This window comes from Heterocephalus glaber, unplaced genomic scaffold (assembly GCF_053883595.1).
Source record: "Heterocephalus glaber isolate CG9 unplaced genomic scaffold, H.glaber_assembly_v1.0 deba00001124, whole genome shotgun sequence".
In the NCBI taxonomy this organism is placed as follows: Eukaryota; Metazoa; Chordata; class Mammalia; order Rodentia; family Bathyergidae; genus Heterocephalus; species Heterocephalus glaber.
In genome coordinates this window covers 1,221,932-1,240,965 of record NW_028258197.1, presented here as the reverse complement: position 1 = coordinate 1,240,965, position 19,034 = coordinate 1,221,932, and the positions used below count along the sequence as shown (strand labels likewise).

The 19,034-nt window shown below is 37.9% G+C and overlaps 1 protein-coding gene across 1 annotated transcript in view; it reads left to right on the top strand.

The window, feature by feature from the left end:
- Nucleotides 1-15,599, top strand: part of Ccdc47 (coiled-coil domain containing 47) — a 28,609-nt gene extending 13,010 nt beyond the window's left edge. The window contains exons 9-13 of the mRNA XM_004868627.4: nucleotides 1,420-1,505; nucleotides 3,901-3,959; nucleotides 4,634-4,743; nucleotides 4,948-5,115; nucleotides 15,074-15,599. Of these exons, the coding sequence (XP_004868684.1) occupies nucleotides 1,420-1,505; nucleotides 3,901-3,959; nucleotides 4,634-4,743; nucleotides 4,948-5,115; nucleotides 15,074-15,154 (504 nt within the window). The 3' untranslated portion in view covers nucleotides 15,155-15,599. The remainder of the gene's footprint in view (nucleotides 1-1,419; nucleotides 1,506-3,900; nucleotides 3,960-4,633; nucleotides 4,744-4,947; nucleotides 5,116-15,073) is intronic.
- The last annotated feature ends 3,435 nt before the right edge of the window (nucleotides 15,600-19,034 follow it).

The window sequence follows — 19,034 nt, the reverse complement described above, 5'->3', positions numbered from 1 at the left end:
AAATTCTCTCTAAATCAAGAGCAAGTTGTTCGGGAATTGCTAATGATTTTCAAGGTTTTTAATAAAAAAAAAAAAACACAGGGGCCGGGGATTTAGCTCAGTGGTTTCGCTGCCTGCTGCACAAGTGCAAGGACCCAAGTTCGATCCCCGGTACCAAAAAAAAAAGAAATACAGCTTTAATCTTTTTACCATTCAATTGGTCTGTATCTCTGAGCCTTAAGTGTGGGAGAAAGGGGGCATACATTGTCTTTTTTTGTGTGTGTGTGATAGGAGTTGAACCCAGGGCCTTACATGTACCACCCAAGCATTATACCACTGAAGAATCCCAGCCCAAGAACCATTCCTATTAGTTGTGCAATGATAACAACATACCTTAGTTAAAAATGTAGGCCAGGGCTGGGGATTTAGCTCAGTGGTTTCAACACCTGCTACGCAAGCGCAAGGACCCGAGTTCAATCCCCAGTACCAAAAAATAATAATCATAATAAAATAATAAAAGTGTAGGCCAACTAAAAAAAAAAAAATGTAGGCCAACTCGGGGATAGTAAGTTCAAAGTGACGTGTTTATAAACAATCCCCCAAAAGTATTTTAGATTTTATCTTCATGCTTTCATTTTGAGACATGCTTTCAGCTGTTTAATAAGAAGGATACTAGCTGGGCAAGGTGGTTGGATCTCAGCACCTGGGAAGCTAAGGCAGGTGTATTACTGTGAGTTTGAGATGAGCCTGGGCTATATAGTGAATTCAAGGTCAGCATGGTCTACATAGCAAGAACCTATCTCAAAAAACCAGAGGAGAAAGCAAAATGGAGGATACAGTAGTACAAACACTGGAGTTGTGAACTTTCCCAGATACAAATGGACCTTACATTACAAACATTTGTAGATGCGAAAGTTACCATTTTAAGGTAGCTATAAAAGTAGAAATAGGGCCAGGGATGTAGCTCAGTGGCACCATGCCTGCCTCACAAGTGCAAGGTCCTGAGTTTGATCCCTGCTACCAAAAAAAAAAAAAAGGTAGAAATAGTTTGTGTGTGTGTGTTTTTTTTTTTTATGCTTTACATTGTATATTTGTGTGAAAGGTGTGTAAGACTCACTTTGTTGGACTTAGGAACTAATCTGACTTAACCAATGTTCTTTCAGGGACTTAACTGTACTAGTTTCATTTTAGAGAGATTTCTTATCTTATTTCATTTGTAAAACATTTTGGTTTGAATGACATTATGTAAAAGTAGGGAGGATTGGGCTGGGGATTTAGTTCAGTGGTTCCACTGCCTGCCTCAAAAGCACAAGGTCCTGAGTTCGATCTCCAGTAACCAAAAAAAAATGTAGGGAGGATTGAAGGGTGAATAGCTTTGTGAGAAAAGCAAAATGTATCAATCCGGACTTTAAAAAAATAATTTTATTTTCTTTTTTTCAGATGGTTCACTTTCTTACACACTATGCTGACAAGATTGAATCTGTTCATTTTTCAGACCAGTTCTCTGGTCCAAAAATTATGCAAGAGTACGTATGAGATAGAATTATTGCAGTTCATTTTTCACTAGTTCTATGTTGAATCACTACAAGGTGTTTTGCAGTTTCCCTTACCAAATGAGTGGGGGAACTTGGTGACAACCTCCCCTTGTTTTTGTTTGCTTTAACTACATGCATCATGAGAGTCCACTGAAAACATGGAAGACAAATGAGCCTACCCTACCCTGCTTTGCATAAGCCCCTGCATGTTTGCATCATCCATTTAGTAAAGTAGATGAGTCTTACAGAATAGCTGATGCTAAAAAAAAAAAGGAATTACTAATCCCTTTTTCCTTATTTTTGGTAAATTTATGACATTAGTTTATGATGTTTGATTTGTGCTTGATTACAAAGCTGTGTATAGCCTTTTCTGTCTTCCTTCTTTGAATAATTGCATGATTGTATCCTTTCTCCAACATATTAGGGATCTTCGATGCCTATAAAATTTCTGGGTTTATAATAACATTGTTCAAATGTACAGTATGTACTGATTCTGACATAAATTTGTAGTTACAAGCTACTCTTATAGACTGTGGAGTTAACTATAATTAAAAGCCATTCTAGGGCCTGGCTTCATGGTATAGACCTGTAATCCCAGCATTCTGGGAGACTAAGACAGGAAGATCGAAAGTTTGAGCCCAGCCAGGGGACAACTTAGCAACATAGCCCCTGTTTCAAAAGTAAAAATTTTTGAAAGGGCTGGGAATGTAGCTCAGTGTAAAAGCCCTGGGTTCAGACATTAAAAAAAAAAAAAAGGAGGGCCTGGGGCTTTAGCTAAGTGGTTCCGCTGCCTGCCTTCCAAGCTCAAGGTCCTGAGTTTGATCCCCGGTACCAAAAATAAATAAATAAATTTAAAACAAGGAAAAAGAAAGCATTCTGGGGCCAGGGATGGTTTCACACACCTGTAATCAAAGGTGCTCAGGAAACAGAAGGATCACAAGTTCAAGGCCAGCCTGGGCAACTTAGTGAGACCCTACCTCAAAATAAGGGGTAGAAATGTACCTCAGTTGGTAGAGCATCTCTGGGTTCTATCTTTGGTGCTCAAAAAAAAAAAAAAAAGCCATTCTGGGTCATTGGTTCATTTCCCTGGCGCCAAAACAACAGCAAGTCCATTCTGAATTTCAGTTGTATGTCAAGATTATTCATGTCAGGCCAGGGATTTAGCTCAGTGGTTCCACTGCCTGCCTTGCAAGCTCAAGGTTCTGAGTTCAATTCCTGGTACCAAAAAAAAAAAGATTATTCATGTCCTTGTCCTTCTAGAAGGTGTTTTATTGTCTTTGCTTGCTTAACAACACTGAAGACAAAGCATCATAGTATTATAGCATTCATCAAGCTATATGAGAGAGGGTGGTTGACAGTCAAAGATTACAAAGAAATCCTCACTGGGAACTGAATTGCATACCGTCATCTTTCTGAACTCATGGGAGTTTTGTTCCAGGATCTCCCTCAGATAACATAATCTGAGAATGCTCAAGTCCCTTATATAAAATGTCATAATTTGTATATAACCTGTACATATCCATCCCTATACTTTATTTATAATACCTAATTAATGTAAATATTATATAGATCGTTGTTATGCTGTTTAAGAAATAATGAGAAGAAAAGATGTCTACATAAAACATTTTTTTTAACAACCACAATTTAAAAACAAAAGATTTCCTATTTTTTGGCTGACTTGGCAGATGCGGAACCCATAGATACAGAGAACTGACTATATGTTACGTTCAAGGTTATCTCTAAATTTATTCTGATCCTAACAACATTATGATGCTAAAAAAAAAAATAACAATGCTTTTGCCAACCATGGTGGTACATGCCTGTGATCCCAGTGCTCTGGGAGGCTGAGGTGGGAGGGTCACAAATTTGAGTCCATTCTGGGCAATTTAGTGTCTTAAGAAGCTCCTATCTCAAAATAAAAATTAAAAAGGGCTGGGGAGGGCCAGGGATTTAGCTCAGTGGTTCCGCCCCTGCCTCCCAAGCCCAAGGTCCGGAATTGGATTCCCGGTACCAAAAAAAAAAAAAAAAGAGGGCTGGGATATAGTTCAATGTGAAGGTTTTGGATTAAATCCTCAATACCAAAAAAAACATTATATCTATCTAGGCCCATTTCTGGCTCTCTAGGTAAGAAGGACTATATCCTGTCTCTAGGGGAATTATTAAAGATGTTCAAGTATAAGATAAAGGTCACTTGGGAAGACATCCATCAGATAGATGATGTTAATGGTCCTTCAGGCTCTGAGATTGTACTTGACTTGTTGATAACAAGGAACATGCTATACTGATTATTTGCAAGTATCTGTCCATCTAAGTGAATTGGGTGACTTGCATGCATGGAAAATATCATTCTTATGTTCTCCCTTAATAGACTTTTCTTTCATGATAGGGAAGGTCAGCCTTTAAAGCTACCTGACACTAAGCGGACATTATTGTTTACATTTAATGGTAAGTGTTCTGGGTCCTGTTTGGGTTTTTAGCTTTCTGTGAGATGATCTGAAGGAGGGTATTGTTCCTTCCCAAGTGATAGCTGTAAAACTACATTAAAACTATGGGTTGGGGATGCAGCTCAGTGGCAGAGTACGTGCCTAGCATGTTCAAGGCACTGAGATCAATTCCTAATACTGCAAAACAAAACAAAAACTTCTTACGCTTGCTTATTGATTTCTGGATTTCTTCAAGAAGGTGACTGTTGGCTTGGTGTGGTGGTGCATGCCTGTAATCCCAGCACTCAGGAGGCTGAGGCAGGAGGATTGCCACGAGTTTGAGGCCAGCATGGGCTACATAGTGAGTTCAAAGCCAGCCTGAACTACATAGCAAGACCCTGTCTCAAAAACCAAAACCAAAAAAAAAGTCACTGTTGGGCTGCGGATAGAACTCAGAGCACTTACCTAGCATGTATGAGTCCCTGGGTTCAGTCCCCAACGCCATGCAAAAAATAAATAATAAAACCTTTCTTGTATTCTTTTATATATTTTAATTTCTATTTTTTGCTACATCTTAACTGCCCAAAAACCTTGGAGAAAGTCATCTAATAACACAAAAGGGGGGGGGGGGAGTTTGTTTACCCAGAGATGTTAATGATCCCATTAACTCAATAGGAAAATGGCTTTGTTTTCCAGTGCCTGGCTCAGGTAACACTTATCCAAAGGATATGGAAGCTTTGCTACCCCTGATGAACATGGTGATTTATTCTATTGACAAAGCCAAAAAGTTCCGACTCAACAGAGAAGTAAGCTCCAAAGTCTTCATTGCAAATTGGCACCTTTTTATTGATCTTTTTCCAAGAGGGGGAGCAATGATTCAGTGATTGAGTCTTTGCTAGTTGACTTGAAAGGTCAGATGGGAATAGTTTTATGAAAGAATGCTAAATGAAATTTTACTTTTGTTGGATAGAAATGGATTTCTTAAGAAAGACTTTATTTCTTGGTAAAAGGGCAAACAAAAAGCAGATAAGAACCGTGCACGAGTAGAAGAGAACTTCTTGAAACTGACACATGTACAGAGACAGGAAGCTGCCCAATCTCGTCGTGAGGAGAAGAAAAGAGCAGAGAAGGAGCGAATCATGAATGAAGAAGATCCTGAGAAACAACGAAGGCTGGAGGTAAGACAAATTGTTCTTATCATTGAAGTAAAACTAAGATTGTTATTATCAGATGGCTATTTGTCTCATGTTGGCTAATAATGGTAATTCTCTGTATAAATTCACACAAGCTAAAAATTTACTATTTTCTCAACATTTAGGACTTTTTGTCAGTTGAAATACTATAAGGAACAAGTGATTTTTCCTGTTCAAACCATGCTAGGTGAAGTTTGTGAACTGAAGATAATCTGAATTATACTTTTCTCCTAGCACAATCTCATTTTAAGCCAAACATAGTGGTAGATAAGATGTGGTTATAGAAGTTGAGAATTTAATATTTTTGTTCAGTTTTTTGTTTTGGTTTTGGTTTGTTTTTTTTTTTTGGTACCAGGGATTGAACTCAGGTCCTTGTGCTTGTGCAGCAGGTGGTGAAACCACTGAGCTAAATCCCCAGCCCTGTTTTGGTTGTTTTTGTGGTACTGGGGATTGAACCCAGAGACTTTACATTAATCTACATCCCTAGTCCTTGTTTTTGTTTTTATTTGCAAGACACTGTCTTGCTCAATTGAACCTTCTTTTTTTTTTTCATTTTTGAAGCTCACCCCCCTCATTTTTATTAGTACATGTTTTCAGTACATAATGTTTACATTCCTTGTGTGGAGTTGGTATATGTACATAACACATTTTAATTCCTTTTATTCATCCCCCTTTCCTCCCCTTTGTCTCCTCCCCCTTGTACTGGGAGTCGAACTCGGGACCTTGCGCTTGCCAGGCAGGCACAGCGCCACTGAGCTAAATCCCCAGACCTTCTCCCTCCATCTCTTTTTTTTTTTTTTTTTGGTACCAGGGATCGAACTCTCCCTCCATCTCTTCATCCCTTTCCATTTGAGAAAGATTTGTCTCCCTACTTTCTGTTATCCATCTTTTATTTTGATCTTTATATTTTGGGTTTCTCATCTAATAAAAAGCATGTGATATTTAAGCTTGTGTGTCTGATTTATTTCACTTAAGGTGCATCCATTTTTCTACAAATAACTCAAGTTTATCTTTATGGAAGAATAGTACTCCATTGTAAATACCACATTTTCTTTATCCATTTATCTGTTAATGGACATACAGGCTGCTTCCAACATTTAGCTATTATAAATTGTTCCGCTGTAAACATGGGCATGCATGTATCCCTGTCATGTGATGTCTTTTTTTTTTTTTTCATGTGATGTCTAACTCTTTCAGGAAGGCACCTAGAAAGAGAATAGCTGGGTCAAATGGAATTTCTAGTTTTAGTTTTTTGAGGAATCTCCATACTGATTTTTGTTTAATTTTTTTGTCTGGTTGATTTATTGTTGATAGTGGTGTATTGAGATCCCCCACTGTAATTATAGTTATGTTTACCTCATCTTTTTTTCGAGTAATACTTGTCTTATGAAGTTGGATGTGCGGTTGTTTCGTGCATATATGTTAATAATTGTCACCTCTTCCTGTTGGATTATTCTCTTAACTAATGTGTAGTGACCATCTTTGCTCGTTTTTTTTTTTTTTTTTTTTTTTCGGTACCCAGAATTGAATTCAGGACCTTGTGCTTGCCAGGCAGACACTGTGCCACTGAGCTAAATCTCCAGCCCCGTCTTTGAAGTTCATTTTATCTGAATATAGGATAACTACATCTGCCTTTTTCAGATTTCTTTTCCATGGAATCATATTTTCCATCTTTTTTTCTTCTGTAGTTTCTTTTTGGGTTAAATGTGTTTCTTGTATTGGCATACCATTGGATTTTCTTTCTTTCTTTCTTTCTTTCTTTCTTTCTTTTTTTTTTTTTTGTACTGGGGATCAAACTCGGGTCCTTGCACTTTCGGGGCAAGTGGTGGAACCACTGAGCTAAATCCCTGGCCTGATTTTATTTCTTGAGCCATTCTGCCAGTCTGTCTTTTGATTGAGAAATTGAGACCTTTCACATTAAGAGTTATTACTGATAGGTACTGACTTATCCTTGTCATTGCATTATTTTCCTGTTGCTGATTCCCTATCTTTCCCTTATGTTTAATCACTTGCCCTACCTAGTTTATTCATTCTAGTGGATCTTTTGTCATTTTTAGTTTCATTGTCTCTTTGTAGGATATCCTTGAGAATTTTTTGAAGTGCTGGTTTGGTGGTCATGAATTTCTTTAGGTGCCTTTTTATCTTGAAAATGTTGTATTTCTTCATCAGTTTTCAAAAATAGTTTTGCAGGATATATCAGCCTAGGTTGGAAATTGTTTTCTTTTAGGGCTTGAAACATTTTACTCAAAGCTCACCTGGCCTTGAAGATTTACGTTGAGAAGTCTCCTGAAATGGTAATGGGTTTCCCCTTACAAGTGATTCCTTGCTTTCTCTATAACTGCTTTTTAGATTCTGTTCTTCTTTTTTTTTTTTTTTGGTACTGGGGATGGAACTCAGGTCCTTGCACTTGTGCAGCAGGCGGTGAAACCACTGAGCTAAATCCCTGGCCCTAGATTCTGTTCTTGTATTGGACTTTCAGGATTTTGACTATGATGTGTTGTGGAGAAGTTCTTTTCTGATCATGGCTATTTGGAATTCTGTATGCCTTACTTATCTATGTGCTTTAAAGCCTTTTCCCTTATTTGGAAAGTTTTCTGCTATTATTTCATTAAACAGATTTTTTATGCCATGTGTGCTGTCCTCGGATTTTTCATTAATTCCAGTTAATTTTAGATTCATCCTTGTGTCATCTAGGAAGTGTTAGATCCATTTTCCATGTTCTCTGGTTGTTTTTAAGGTATCTTATTAATTGGTTACTGACAGCAGTCCTGACTTTTAATTCTGACAGTCCATCCTCACAATGGTCACTTCTGCTGTCCATGTGTGCTGTCCTCGGATTTTTCATTAATTCCAGTTAATTTTAGATTCATCCTTGTGTCATCTAGGAAGTGTTAGATCCATTTTCCATGTTCTCTGGTTGTTTCTAAGGTATCTTATTAATTGGTTACTGACAGCAGTCCTGACTTTTAATTCTGACAGTCCATCCTCACAATGGTCACTTCTGCTGTCCATTCGTTCAATAGAATTTTTAATCTCCTGAATTTCTATTTGAAGCCTTTTTATGGACTCTTGATTCTTTTCTATGCTGGTCATTCATGTTTTGCATAGTTTTGTTTAGCTCTGCTAGCTTTTTATTCGTGCCTTCTGTATACTTGCTGATGGCTTTATTTGGCTCAGTACCTGTTTAACTTGTGTCTTCTGTGAGCTTGCCAAATGCCTATTGATCTATTTTGTTATCTTTCCTGATAATCACTTTATATAATTTGGGTGTGTGGCTTTTGGTTTCATCCCCTTCAATGTCCCATGTATCAGTTTTGGGGAAGTTCAGAGTTTCTGGAAGCATGTTTGTTTGTTTGTTTAGTACCAGGGGTTGAACTCAGGACCTTGCTCTTGCCAGGCAGGCACTGCACCACTGAGTTAAATCCCTGGCCCTCTGGAGGCATTTTGTTGACTTGTCTTCTCATGTTTCTATTTTTTTGTTTATTTATTTGTTTTAGTGTGGAGGCTTGTGTGTTAATTGTAGTGGAAAGCTTTGTTTCTCATATGGAGACCTCTTTAGTTAATGTCTAATTTTCAGTGGTGTCCTCTGTTCATGGCTAACTTTTGGCCTTTATCTATGTCCTAGAATCCAACCACCTCCATTTACTTCCAGTGGCAGGTAGCAGCATATTTGGTTCAGTACCCAGTTTTCCGGGAATGGCCCACAGTATTATTAATGGCTCTAAGACAGTCAGATACTGACATCCCAAGAGACAATAGCTTTGTCACCTAGCTATAGTAATAAGATCAGCATCAATTACAGTGTCAAATGCAAACTGAGTACTGACGAGCCCTAAGGACCAATAATGTACTTCCCTTATCATAGTAAACAGATTTAGAGGGGCATGTTGCACATGCCTGTAATCCCAGCACTCAGGAGGCTGAGACAGGAGGACCTCCATGAGTTCAAGGCCAGTTTGTACTAGAGTGAAACCCTGATTCAAAAAAAAAAGAAGAAAAAACCCCAAACCCTATTAAAACTCAAGAGGGTTGGGGATTTAGCTCTGTGGTTCTGCCGCCTGCCTCGCAAGGGCAAGGTCTCGAGTTCGATCCCTGGTACCAAAAACAAAAAACAAAACAAAGAATTCAGTTTTGAGGATGTAGCTCAGCAGCACAGAGCTTGTCAGGCAAGTGTGAGGTCCTGAGTTCAATCCCTGGTACTAAAAGGAAAAAAAAAAAAAGAGATTGAGTCAAAGGGCTGGGGATTTAGCTCAGTGGTTCCAGCACCTGCCTCGCAAGCACAAGGTCCTGAGTTTGATCCCCAGTACCAAAAAAAAAAAAAAGAGAGAGAGATTGAGTCAAAGGAAAAATTACTGTGGTTTTGAATGAGTGGTTTTTTCTAAGATCTAGCCAGATACGATTTTTTTTCCATGTAGCAGTAGAGCCTATGGGTTTTTGTTTGAAGTACTCTACCTGCACCAGAGTCCCCTCTACATGTTCACCCCATCCAACTCAAGGAGCGTCCTTGCTCCTCTTCCTAGATGGGAAACTTGATCAGAGCTCTGGTCTCTGCTGAATGTAGATCTCGGGTCAGGGGTTCAAATGGACTGTTTTTGTTGGACAGTCAACAGGTCTGGTTGCTCTCTTCTCTCCCTGGGTGTTCTCATCCGGGATAAAGTTCATTGGTTAGTCTTCACTTCTACTGCCACGTGCCAAGGAGAAACTAAATGTAGATCAGGCTTGGAGTTGGTGGTTGGTTACATTTTGGAAGTGTGCCACATGTTCAGTACAGGCCTGCTTGCTCACACTGAGGGAAAGGCACTGTGAATCTGGGATAGGTCTGCTTTCTCGGGTCAGGAGAGGAGGACCGTGCATTCTATAGTTACTTCCATTGAGGAGTGGGGCCTGAACTTTCAATCCCCCTGCCTCAGTTTCCTAAAGTGCTAATGCAGCAGGAAACTGAATGGGATTCCCAGACAGACCACTCAAGCATGGAATTAGGAGCGAAAGTGGCTTTTATTAGCCAGTGGCTCAAGAAGGGACTTCTGTCCTCTCAAGAGCCCCAAATAGACATTTGTTCTTCTTTATATACCTGTTTTTACATCTATGAGTCTTAATTTCATTGGCGTTTCCCTAGGAATATAGAAAGCAGCATTTACACAAAACAGAGTAGTGGGGGGGGATAGTCAAAGAGTTTTGGCAGTACTTGGTTACTCAGTTACATTCTACAAAGAGCATAGTTACTTAGTTAACCCATGGTTGCCCAATTCTATACAGAAGGGTGGTTTCCTCTCACTGGGATTGCAGGCATTGCCACCACACCCGGCTGATAGTTTTGTTTTCTATTTTTTTACATAACTAGTATCTCAAACTTGAGCTTCTCAGGCTTTAGGTTTCAAACATAATCAGGTTCTGATACATATTTGCATGAAAGAAAATGCCATAGTCCAACTGTAAAACTTATAAATGCTGGCCAAAAAACACAAAGTTCTCAAAGTTGTTAATTTAAATGAGAATAATCTCAAGGAGAGAAAAAATTCCTTAGAGTGAAGAGAACCTGCTGCCAAGAAAATAGTGCTGTGTGGCACTGCAGTTGCCAGTAGAATCATTAATGCTGTTAGGTGAAGTGCCTGCCATACCAAAGTGCTGCCCCTTCTCTCTTGTGATATGTTTGATTTGGTTTGGGTTAATTGATGGGCGGTTTTCTCCTAAAAATTTAGCTTTGTTTATGTAGTCTTCTTTATAGATGAAAATGGCTTTTTAACATATAAATGTAAAGAATCTACACAGGAGCTGGGCACTGTGGTACACACTTGTAATCTTGCTGAGGCAGGAATATTGCAAGTTTGAGCCCAGCCTGGATAATTTAGTGATTTGGACTCTTGTCTCCAAAAAAAAAAAATTTAAAAATAGTTGAGGATGCAGCATTGTATGAAAGCCCTGGATCAATCAGTCAATCAATTGATCTATCTCATTAATAAGTAGTACTGGAAGTTTCTCTTGTTTTTTCTAGGATTTGAAACTACAGTGAGTTAAAAGAAAAGTAGGACCTGGAACTTAACTTGTGTTAGATTGTAAGCTCCTTGTGGATGTAAACCATTTATTTTCTTAGAACAACTACCTCTTGGTACAGTATCTGACCTGGGTACTTCTGAGAAGTCCAGTGAACTAAATGAAAAAAAGTCCCTCCCCCAAAAAGCTATAGTCAGTTTCTGACTTGAATGCTTCATTCATACAAATGAGATGGACTCTTAGCCCTTGCTATTACTGCTTTTTGTTTGTTTTGTTTTGTTATATATTTAATTTGAAAAATATAGAGAAAGATATACACAGAAGTTAAAATTACCCTCACTTGTAAAAATAATGTAACAGTTCTTCAAACAACTCTTCTGTTTCTCTGTCTATATGCCTAGTGTATATATCTTTTCCTAATGTAAATCATGTTAAAAAAGACTTTCCTAAACCTTTTTATGTTAAAAATGTAGTAGTCTTTCAAGAAAATGATGCCTTCTCATACTTGTGCTTTTTTTTTTATTTCCTGAGAAACAGTCCTAGTAAACAAGTCGCTGTGAATATATGTGTGTATCAATCAATATATATGTGAATAATATTTCTTCTAGAATTGTCTCCCTCATAAAATAAAAAATACTTAAGTAGATATGTAGGCATATATATTTATATACCTATTTCTAAAAACTTGTTTTTACAAAATAGAGTCTTGGGCCAGGGATTTAGCTCAGTGGTTCCAGCACCTGCCTTGCAAGCACAAGGTCCCGAGTTCGATCCCCAGTACCAAAAAAAAAAAATAGAGTCTCACTGTGTAGTTCAACCTGGCCTCAAACTCACAGTGATCCTCTTGCCTCCTGAGTGCTGGGATTACAGAGGTGTGCCACCAGGCTCAGCAAAAACATTTTTAATAGATATTACCAATAGGTACTGGTTTATACTTTTAGCTGTATATGAGAGCTCTTATTCATGTATACTTCCCTCCCCACCAGGACTCAGGACTTTCCGCTTGCAAGGCAGTTGTAGTGCCACTGAGCGAAATCCCTGGCCCATTCACTTATATCTTTGGAAAACTCTATCAGCATTTTTAAGGTTGTGATTTTTGATAGTGAGGAAATGGCTTCTCATGTATTTTGCATTTTGTCAGTTATTATTGAAGGTGAACATTTTTCATATGTATTGACCTAAGCAAAATACCTCTCAAATATGTTAGCATAAATATATATTTCCATTTGTGTGTGTAATTTTTTTTTTTTTTTTGAGACAGAGTTTTGCTATGCAGTTAAGGCTGGCCTTGAATTCACTTTGTAGTCCAAATTGGCCTCAAATTTACAGCAGTCCTCTTGCCTCAGTCTCCCAGGTATTGGGATTATAGGCGTGTGCCACCACACCTGGCCATGTTTTTTTTTTTTTTTTGAAACAGTGTCTTATGAAATAGTTCAGGCTGGCCTTGACCTTCTGGGGCAGGCCTTAAACTCACAACCCTCCTGCCTCAGCCTCCCAATTGCTGGGATTACAGGCATGCATCACCCCAACCATTTAACATAAATATATTTCTTAACCATGGTACTGTATTTATTCTGTGTATCATTAGTTTTATATATGGGTATAGTATACAATATAATGTGGGAAGTAGGGATGAGTAGGCTGGGGGAGGGATGAATATGGTTGAGATAGAAGTAGGGATGATGAGAGAGTACCTTGGCCATCTTATATAACTTCCCTAGAATAGTATAGATTTTGCTATTCATTTGCTAATAGGCCTTCTCAAGAGGCAATAGCACTGCCAAAGGAGGAAGGTTATTTCCTGCCTTTGGAATTCAAACTCACAATATATTTTCCCATACAAGTGGCATTAACATTGATCGTTCAGTTCTTCATGCTACTTACACGATAAGACAGTTGTGAATGGATAAACATTAAGGCTTACACAGCAGTATAGGTAGATAATCCTTGTCACTTAGTGTGGGAACCTAACAGTAGTTCCCAAATCAGGAATTTACAAATTACCCTTTTAAACAAAATTTATATTAACAAAAGCTGTATATATTACATGCTTCTCTTTTTTCTTCTTCTTGTCTTGATCCTATACCAGTTGAGAAGTATATTTGTCAGGCTATTTCTACCCAAATTTCCTTTAGAAAAAAATGAAGTTTGAAATTGTTTCTGAAAGAAGTTTCAATTAAATGTGACCATTAATGACCAAAAATAAAGTCATAATTTGTCATGGCTAATCATAATAACCTGAAGTGTCTTCCTCTTCTGTGTAACCTAATTCTTAAATAAAAATACAACAGAAATTCCCAGTTGAACTTTCTGTACTAAAATACTGTGCTCAGATATGCTTGTTTCTACTAATATAAAGAGATTTATAGTGAATGGTATGGTCAAAGAGGATTCTTAAGATTTTCTGAACTTGAAATACAAGGCCCCGTCATACTTATTGGCTCAGTGTTTCCTAAGAATATGAAAAGTCAAACTAGAATTATAAAACATGGCTAAATATAGTGGTTAGTTTATGTCTAAATTGAGCTCTTTGTTGCCTTTGCTTTATTTCAAGCTAATGTAATTTTCATTCACCAGCATGGGTACTAGCAATTATTTTATAGCAATCTGGGGGGGGGGGCTACCAGGGATCGAACTCAGGACCTTGCGCTTGCAGAACCACTGAGCTAAATCCCCAGCCCCAACAAAGAACTTTTTAATCCTGAAAGCAGAGTTGAAATGGAAAAGTCTCTAAAACAGATGGAAGATGTCTTGAAGGCAATTACAGACCAAGCTGTGGGAGATTGAATCGAAATTGTCCTTTACCGACTACAAGAGCTAAACTCAGTTCCAGGTCCACCTCTCTTATTCTTACAGGAGAAGATGTGTAGAAGAACTTTTGCAGCTGAGCTTTCTGGATTGTGCCCCACATTGGAATTTTAAAACTAGTTTATGATACTTGCTGGAATTGGAATTTAGGAATTTTCATTTTGATAAGAAACTGGGATTTTTCTGAACTGTTTTCTATGTCAAAATCATTATTTCTACTTTTATAACTTTATTTCACCTTTAATACTTGGAATAATATTGAATAGTAAGTGGTAAGAACTTAGTTTTTTCCACCTACTGTGAAGTTGGATCTTTGAAAACTAGTGCTGTAAGCTTTTTGGAAAAACTGGTTAAATTATTTATTATAATTCTTTGTAAACTTGTCTGAGAACAGAATAGCATATATATAGTAGGATTCCACTTTATGCTTTTTATGGTACTATATGTTTAAAAAAATCTGAAAGAATACTTAAGATAGTCATGGTTATTTCTGGGGCTGGGATTCTGGGGGAATTTTTGGTTTTTTGTTTTTCATAATGTAAGACTTATAAAAGTCTTACATTACTTACTATAAAGTTAGCATATTTGTTTTTGTTTTGTTTTGGGAGATTTTTTTTCTGGTTTTTTGAGATAGCATCTCGCTACGTATTTCAGGCTGGCCTTGAACTCACCATGTAGCCCAGGCTGGCCTCAAACTCATGGTGATCTTCCTGCGTCAGCCTCTCGAGTGCTGAGACTACAAGCATGCATCACCACACCTGGCTATAATTAGCATGTATTATTTTTATAATCAGGAAGAGAATAAAGATTAAAATTTTTTAAAATCTATTTATGCTGCAAGCCTAACTTTTCAAATAATAATATAAGAAATATTCTTTTGATTTTTTTTTTTTGTACCGGGGATCAAGCTTGATTGTTCTTTTTTTTTTTTTGGTATCGGGGATCGAACTCGGGTCCTTGCGCTTGAGACAGGTGGTGGAGCCACTGAGCTAAATCCCTGCCCCCCCCCCCCACTTGGGACCTTGCGCTTGCGAGGCAGGTGCCAGAACCACTGAGCTAAATCCCCGGCCCTAGATTTTATTTTTTTAATGTGTGCTTCTGACTTAGTTTAGACATTCTCTCTTTCTCTTTCCCTGACCCCCAGGAAGCTGCTTTGAGGCGTGAGCAAAAGAAGCTGGAGAAGAAGCAAATGAAAATGAAACAAATCAAAGTGAAAGCCATGTAAAGAAATCCCAGAGATCTGAGTCCTAATGCCACCTGTATGCTCTGAGTTTATGGAAAACAAAAAACCGGAGTCCATCTCATCTTAAATTTCAAACATTCTTGGCAATTGGGAAATCATATTTCATCATCTATTCTGCTGTTGGTTTGAAGTTTTATAGAGGTTCTAGACACATTGAAAGGGCTCTATTTCTGTATTTTTCTTCTAGATAAGCAAATTATTTTGGTTATTTTATAAAAGTGATGTATAAAACATGTAGTTTTAAAATATAACATGAATCAGCAGTGCTTTTAGTACTTCAGTGTTTGAAAAATATGAAATTTATGGATAAATAATTAGTTGGTTTTTGTTTAAACTGGGCAATTGGAACAGCTATGGACATTGACTCTTCAACCAAGATTCCACAAATAATTATTGGAATTGCACAATAAACATTGCTTGGTGTTTTCCTCTGTGTCTACATTAAACTTGTGCAGAAGTAAAATTTAGAACACTATGTGGTGATGAAATTTCAAGAACTTAATACTGTATATGTTTTGTAGGTGGGAGGGACTGGTGACAGTATTATAGGAAGTCTATAGGTGATAGGACACTGATGTATATGTCATGGAAAACTAGGGATGGCTAGTAGAGGAGTAAGTTTTCTTCCTGCCTGATAGTATGAATTAATGACAATGTGAATGCTATATGTTAAGTGGTTATATGTGTATTTTTCTTGAGCCACAAATGCATGGAAAATTAACTGCTTCACCCAGATCAGCAATCAGAGCATCGGTCTGTGTGCGGTCACATTTTTTCTTCTCGGGCACTGCAACCTGTTGGATGTTCATGGAGAAGCTATATTCTCTGTATTATGGCTGTACCTTTGCTTCTCCCTGTACATTGCTCTCTTCCACTGTTGAGGCTGGTTATGGTCTTTCAATGAAATAGCCATAAGTATGCATAAATATACTTTTTTAAATGAGCTTTCCTAAAGTATTAAGAGCTCTTTCTGCCTCTTGAGGAAGAAACTCTCAGGGGAGAGGCCCATCTATCTGCACAAGCATTTGTCTTGTTCAGATCTCTGCATTTTATAAATGCTTCTTACTAGGAAAGCATTTTTGAAATTACTCCTTATACCAGGTAATTTTTGCTGGGGATTGGAAAGCATTGGGCTTTTTTGTGGGTATTGTGGGTAGTGGGGTTTTCTTTGTTGATGCTTTATGTGCAAGTCTGAAGCAATAACAATGAGTTGCTGTGAAAACAGCATGTGCTGCTGTCTCTGTAGCTGCTTGGGAACTTTCCACATGGGCTTTTTCCAGGTTAAAACAAGTATGTAAACTGGGAGATGTAAATGTAATAATTTTTAACAGTTCATAAATTTAAGTTATTATAGTGACAAAAATAACACAAAATTTGATTACTTTAAAACAATAGAATTCTAGATTAGAATTGTTTTACAAACCTTTAAAATACATTTTAGAAATCAAAGTTGATATGCTTAGCTATCTTTTGAGTAATATAAGCTTTCTTAAAGTCCCACACATTTGAACCATGGCAGCTAATTTTGTATTTAAGCATTCATATGAACTACCTATGGACATATATTAAACTGATTGACAAAATCTGAGTGCCGCCTTGACTTTTCTAGAGTTGCCCTAACAAGAGTATACTTCCATAGGAAGGTTTTGATCATTAAAAGTCAGCACTGAAACTCTTCCTTAAAAGAGTTTATTTTGAATATTCTCTCTGTTGTTACCATCACTACTTTAGAGTGTTTTATATTCTTAGTATATGTTATATTCTGTTACATATTATTAATGGGCTCCTGCGTACTGATCCTATGCTAGTCAGCTTTCTGTTACTGTGACAAAATACCTGAGATAATTAACTTAAAGGAGGAAAGATTTGTTTTAGCTCAAAATTTCAATAGTTTTCTTCATGGTTTCTTTGCCCCATTGTTTTGGACCTGTGGCAAGGCAGACATCACAGTGGGGAGCATGTGATGGAGCAAAGCTGCTCACCTCGTGATGGCCAAGAAGCAAAAAGAAAGTGAGGAAGGGCTGCCAATATCCCCTTAAAGGGCATTCCCCCAGTGATCTGACTCCACTACGCCTAAACCCCTCCCAAAAGCACCACAGGCTGGTAACCAAACCTTCAACACCTTCATGGTCTTTTGGGGACATTTACAATCCAAACTGGCCCTCCTCTTAGTTTTAGATACCATTGTCTTTCCAGTGAGTGAAAAGGACAAAAAGAGGAGGCTGTTCACTGTCACATACTAGAAAAATCACTACTAAATCCTGCAATCTCATCTTCATTGCCTGAGCACTCAGCAGTGCCAAAGTAAGCCCTGGACCATAAGACAGACCTGCCTTTCAGTTTTGATAAAACCAGTGTTTTTACTTTGGGCAAGTCATTAACTTTTTTGAGTCATTGCATTCATTCTACAAAGTGAAAGTAGTTATTGTTTTCCTTACATACTTCACAGGTAGTTCAAAACTAACAGGTAATATGTGTAAAATTGTTTGCAAATTCTAAAGCACTCTACAAAGGTATGGTATCATTTAAGACTATTCTTCAAGCGGTATATTGTTTTATTCTTTTCTTTCTCCCAATGGAAACCAAGCAGATCCTTTCAGAGTTTGTGTGTATGTGTGTGTGTGTCCCCAGCCCTGTTTTTTGAGATAAGGTCTTGCTGTGTAGTTCAGGCTGACCTCAAACTTGTGGCAATCCCTCGAGTCTCCTGAGTGCTGGGATTATAGGTGTGTCTGTCGCTTTCTCTACACCTCCCTCCCCCTGTACTGGGGCATAAACCCAGAGCCTTGGCACTGAGCTTCATCTCCATCCTTTTAAATTTTGAGACAGGATCTCACAAAGTTGCTAAGGCTGGGCTGTAGCTTGTGATCCTCCTGCCTCAGCTTCCCATAGTGCCCAGAATACAGGCATGTGCCACATGCCTTGCTCAGAATTCCTTAACTTTATCTGCAAAAATTGTCAGAGTATTTTTTGAGGAAGAGGGAAATCATTTATGATTGTTTCTTTAGCAATAGGAAATCTGACACCCTCAAGCACCAGCTGTGGAACTCCTTTCTTTTGACGAAATTTAGACCAAAGAAAAACATGGATATTCTCATACCTTCCATCCAATAGAAATTGGCAGTGTGAACATTATTCAGAGGTTTGTACAGGATTAATTTGATCTGGTGAGGAGGGGTGGAATACTGCATTTCATTCTCACAGATTCTTTTTCCTCACTGTTCCTGCCTCCATTTTGAATGATACAAATTACATACAAGGGAGAAAAATTTTGCAGAAGAGTAAAAAATATTTTCGCAATTTCTGATGTTTAGTGATCAGCAAAAGATTTCATTAAACTCTGTAGTGTTTGTACAAGCTGAATGCTATCTCCTCATCTACCTGAAGTGAGAGGTAGTATTGCTTTCAGAAGAAAGCTAATATTTTTCCAGTAGGAGACACTTGCTTCTATGCTACTGTACCCCTTTATTTATTATTTTATTTCCTGAGAAGAGGGTCTCCCTATGTTATCTAGACTGATCTCAAATTTGTGGGCCCAATGGATCCTCTCACCTCAGCCTGCCCAGTAACTGGGACTATAGGCATTCACCATCATGAACCAGCTACAACTATACCATTTTTAAATGGATATTTTAATATTTATTGGATATTTTATTGCTACCTTCATCTTTTAAAAATAACTCTCTAAATTCACCTAATGGGTTTATTCAAAAACTAACTTTTTTTTTTTTTGGTACCGGGGATTGAACTCGGGACCTTGCGCTTGTGAGGCAGGCGGCAGAACCACTGAGCTAAGAAAAACTTAACTTTTCGAGTTCAATCCCCGGTACCAAAAAAACAAAACTAACTTTTAAGATGTATTTGG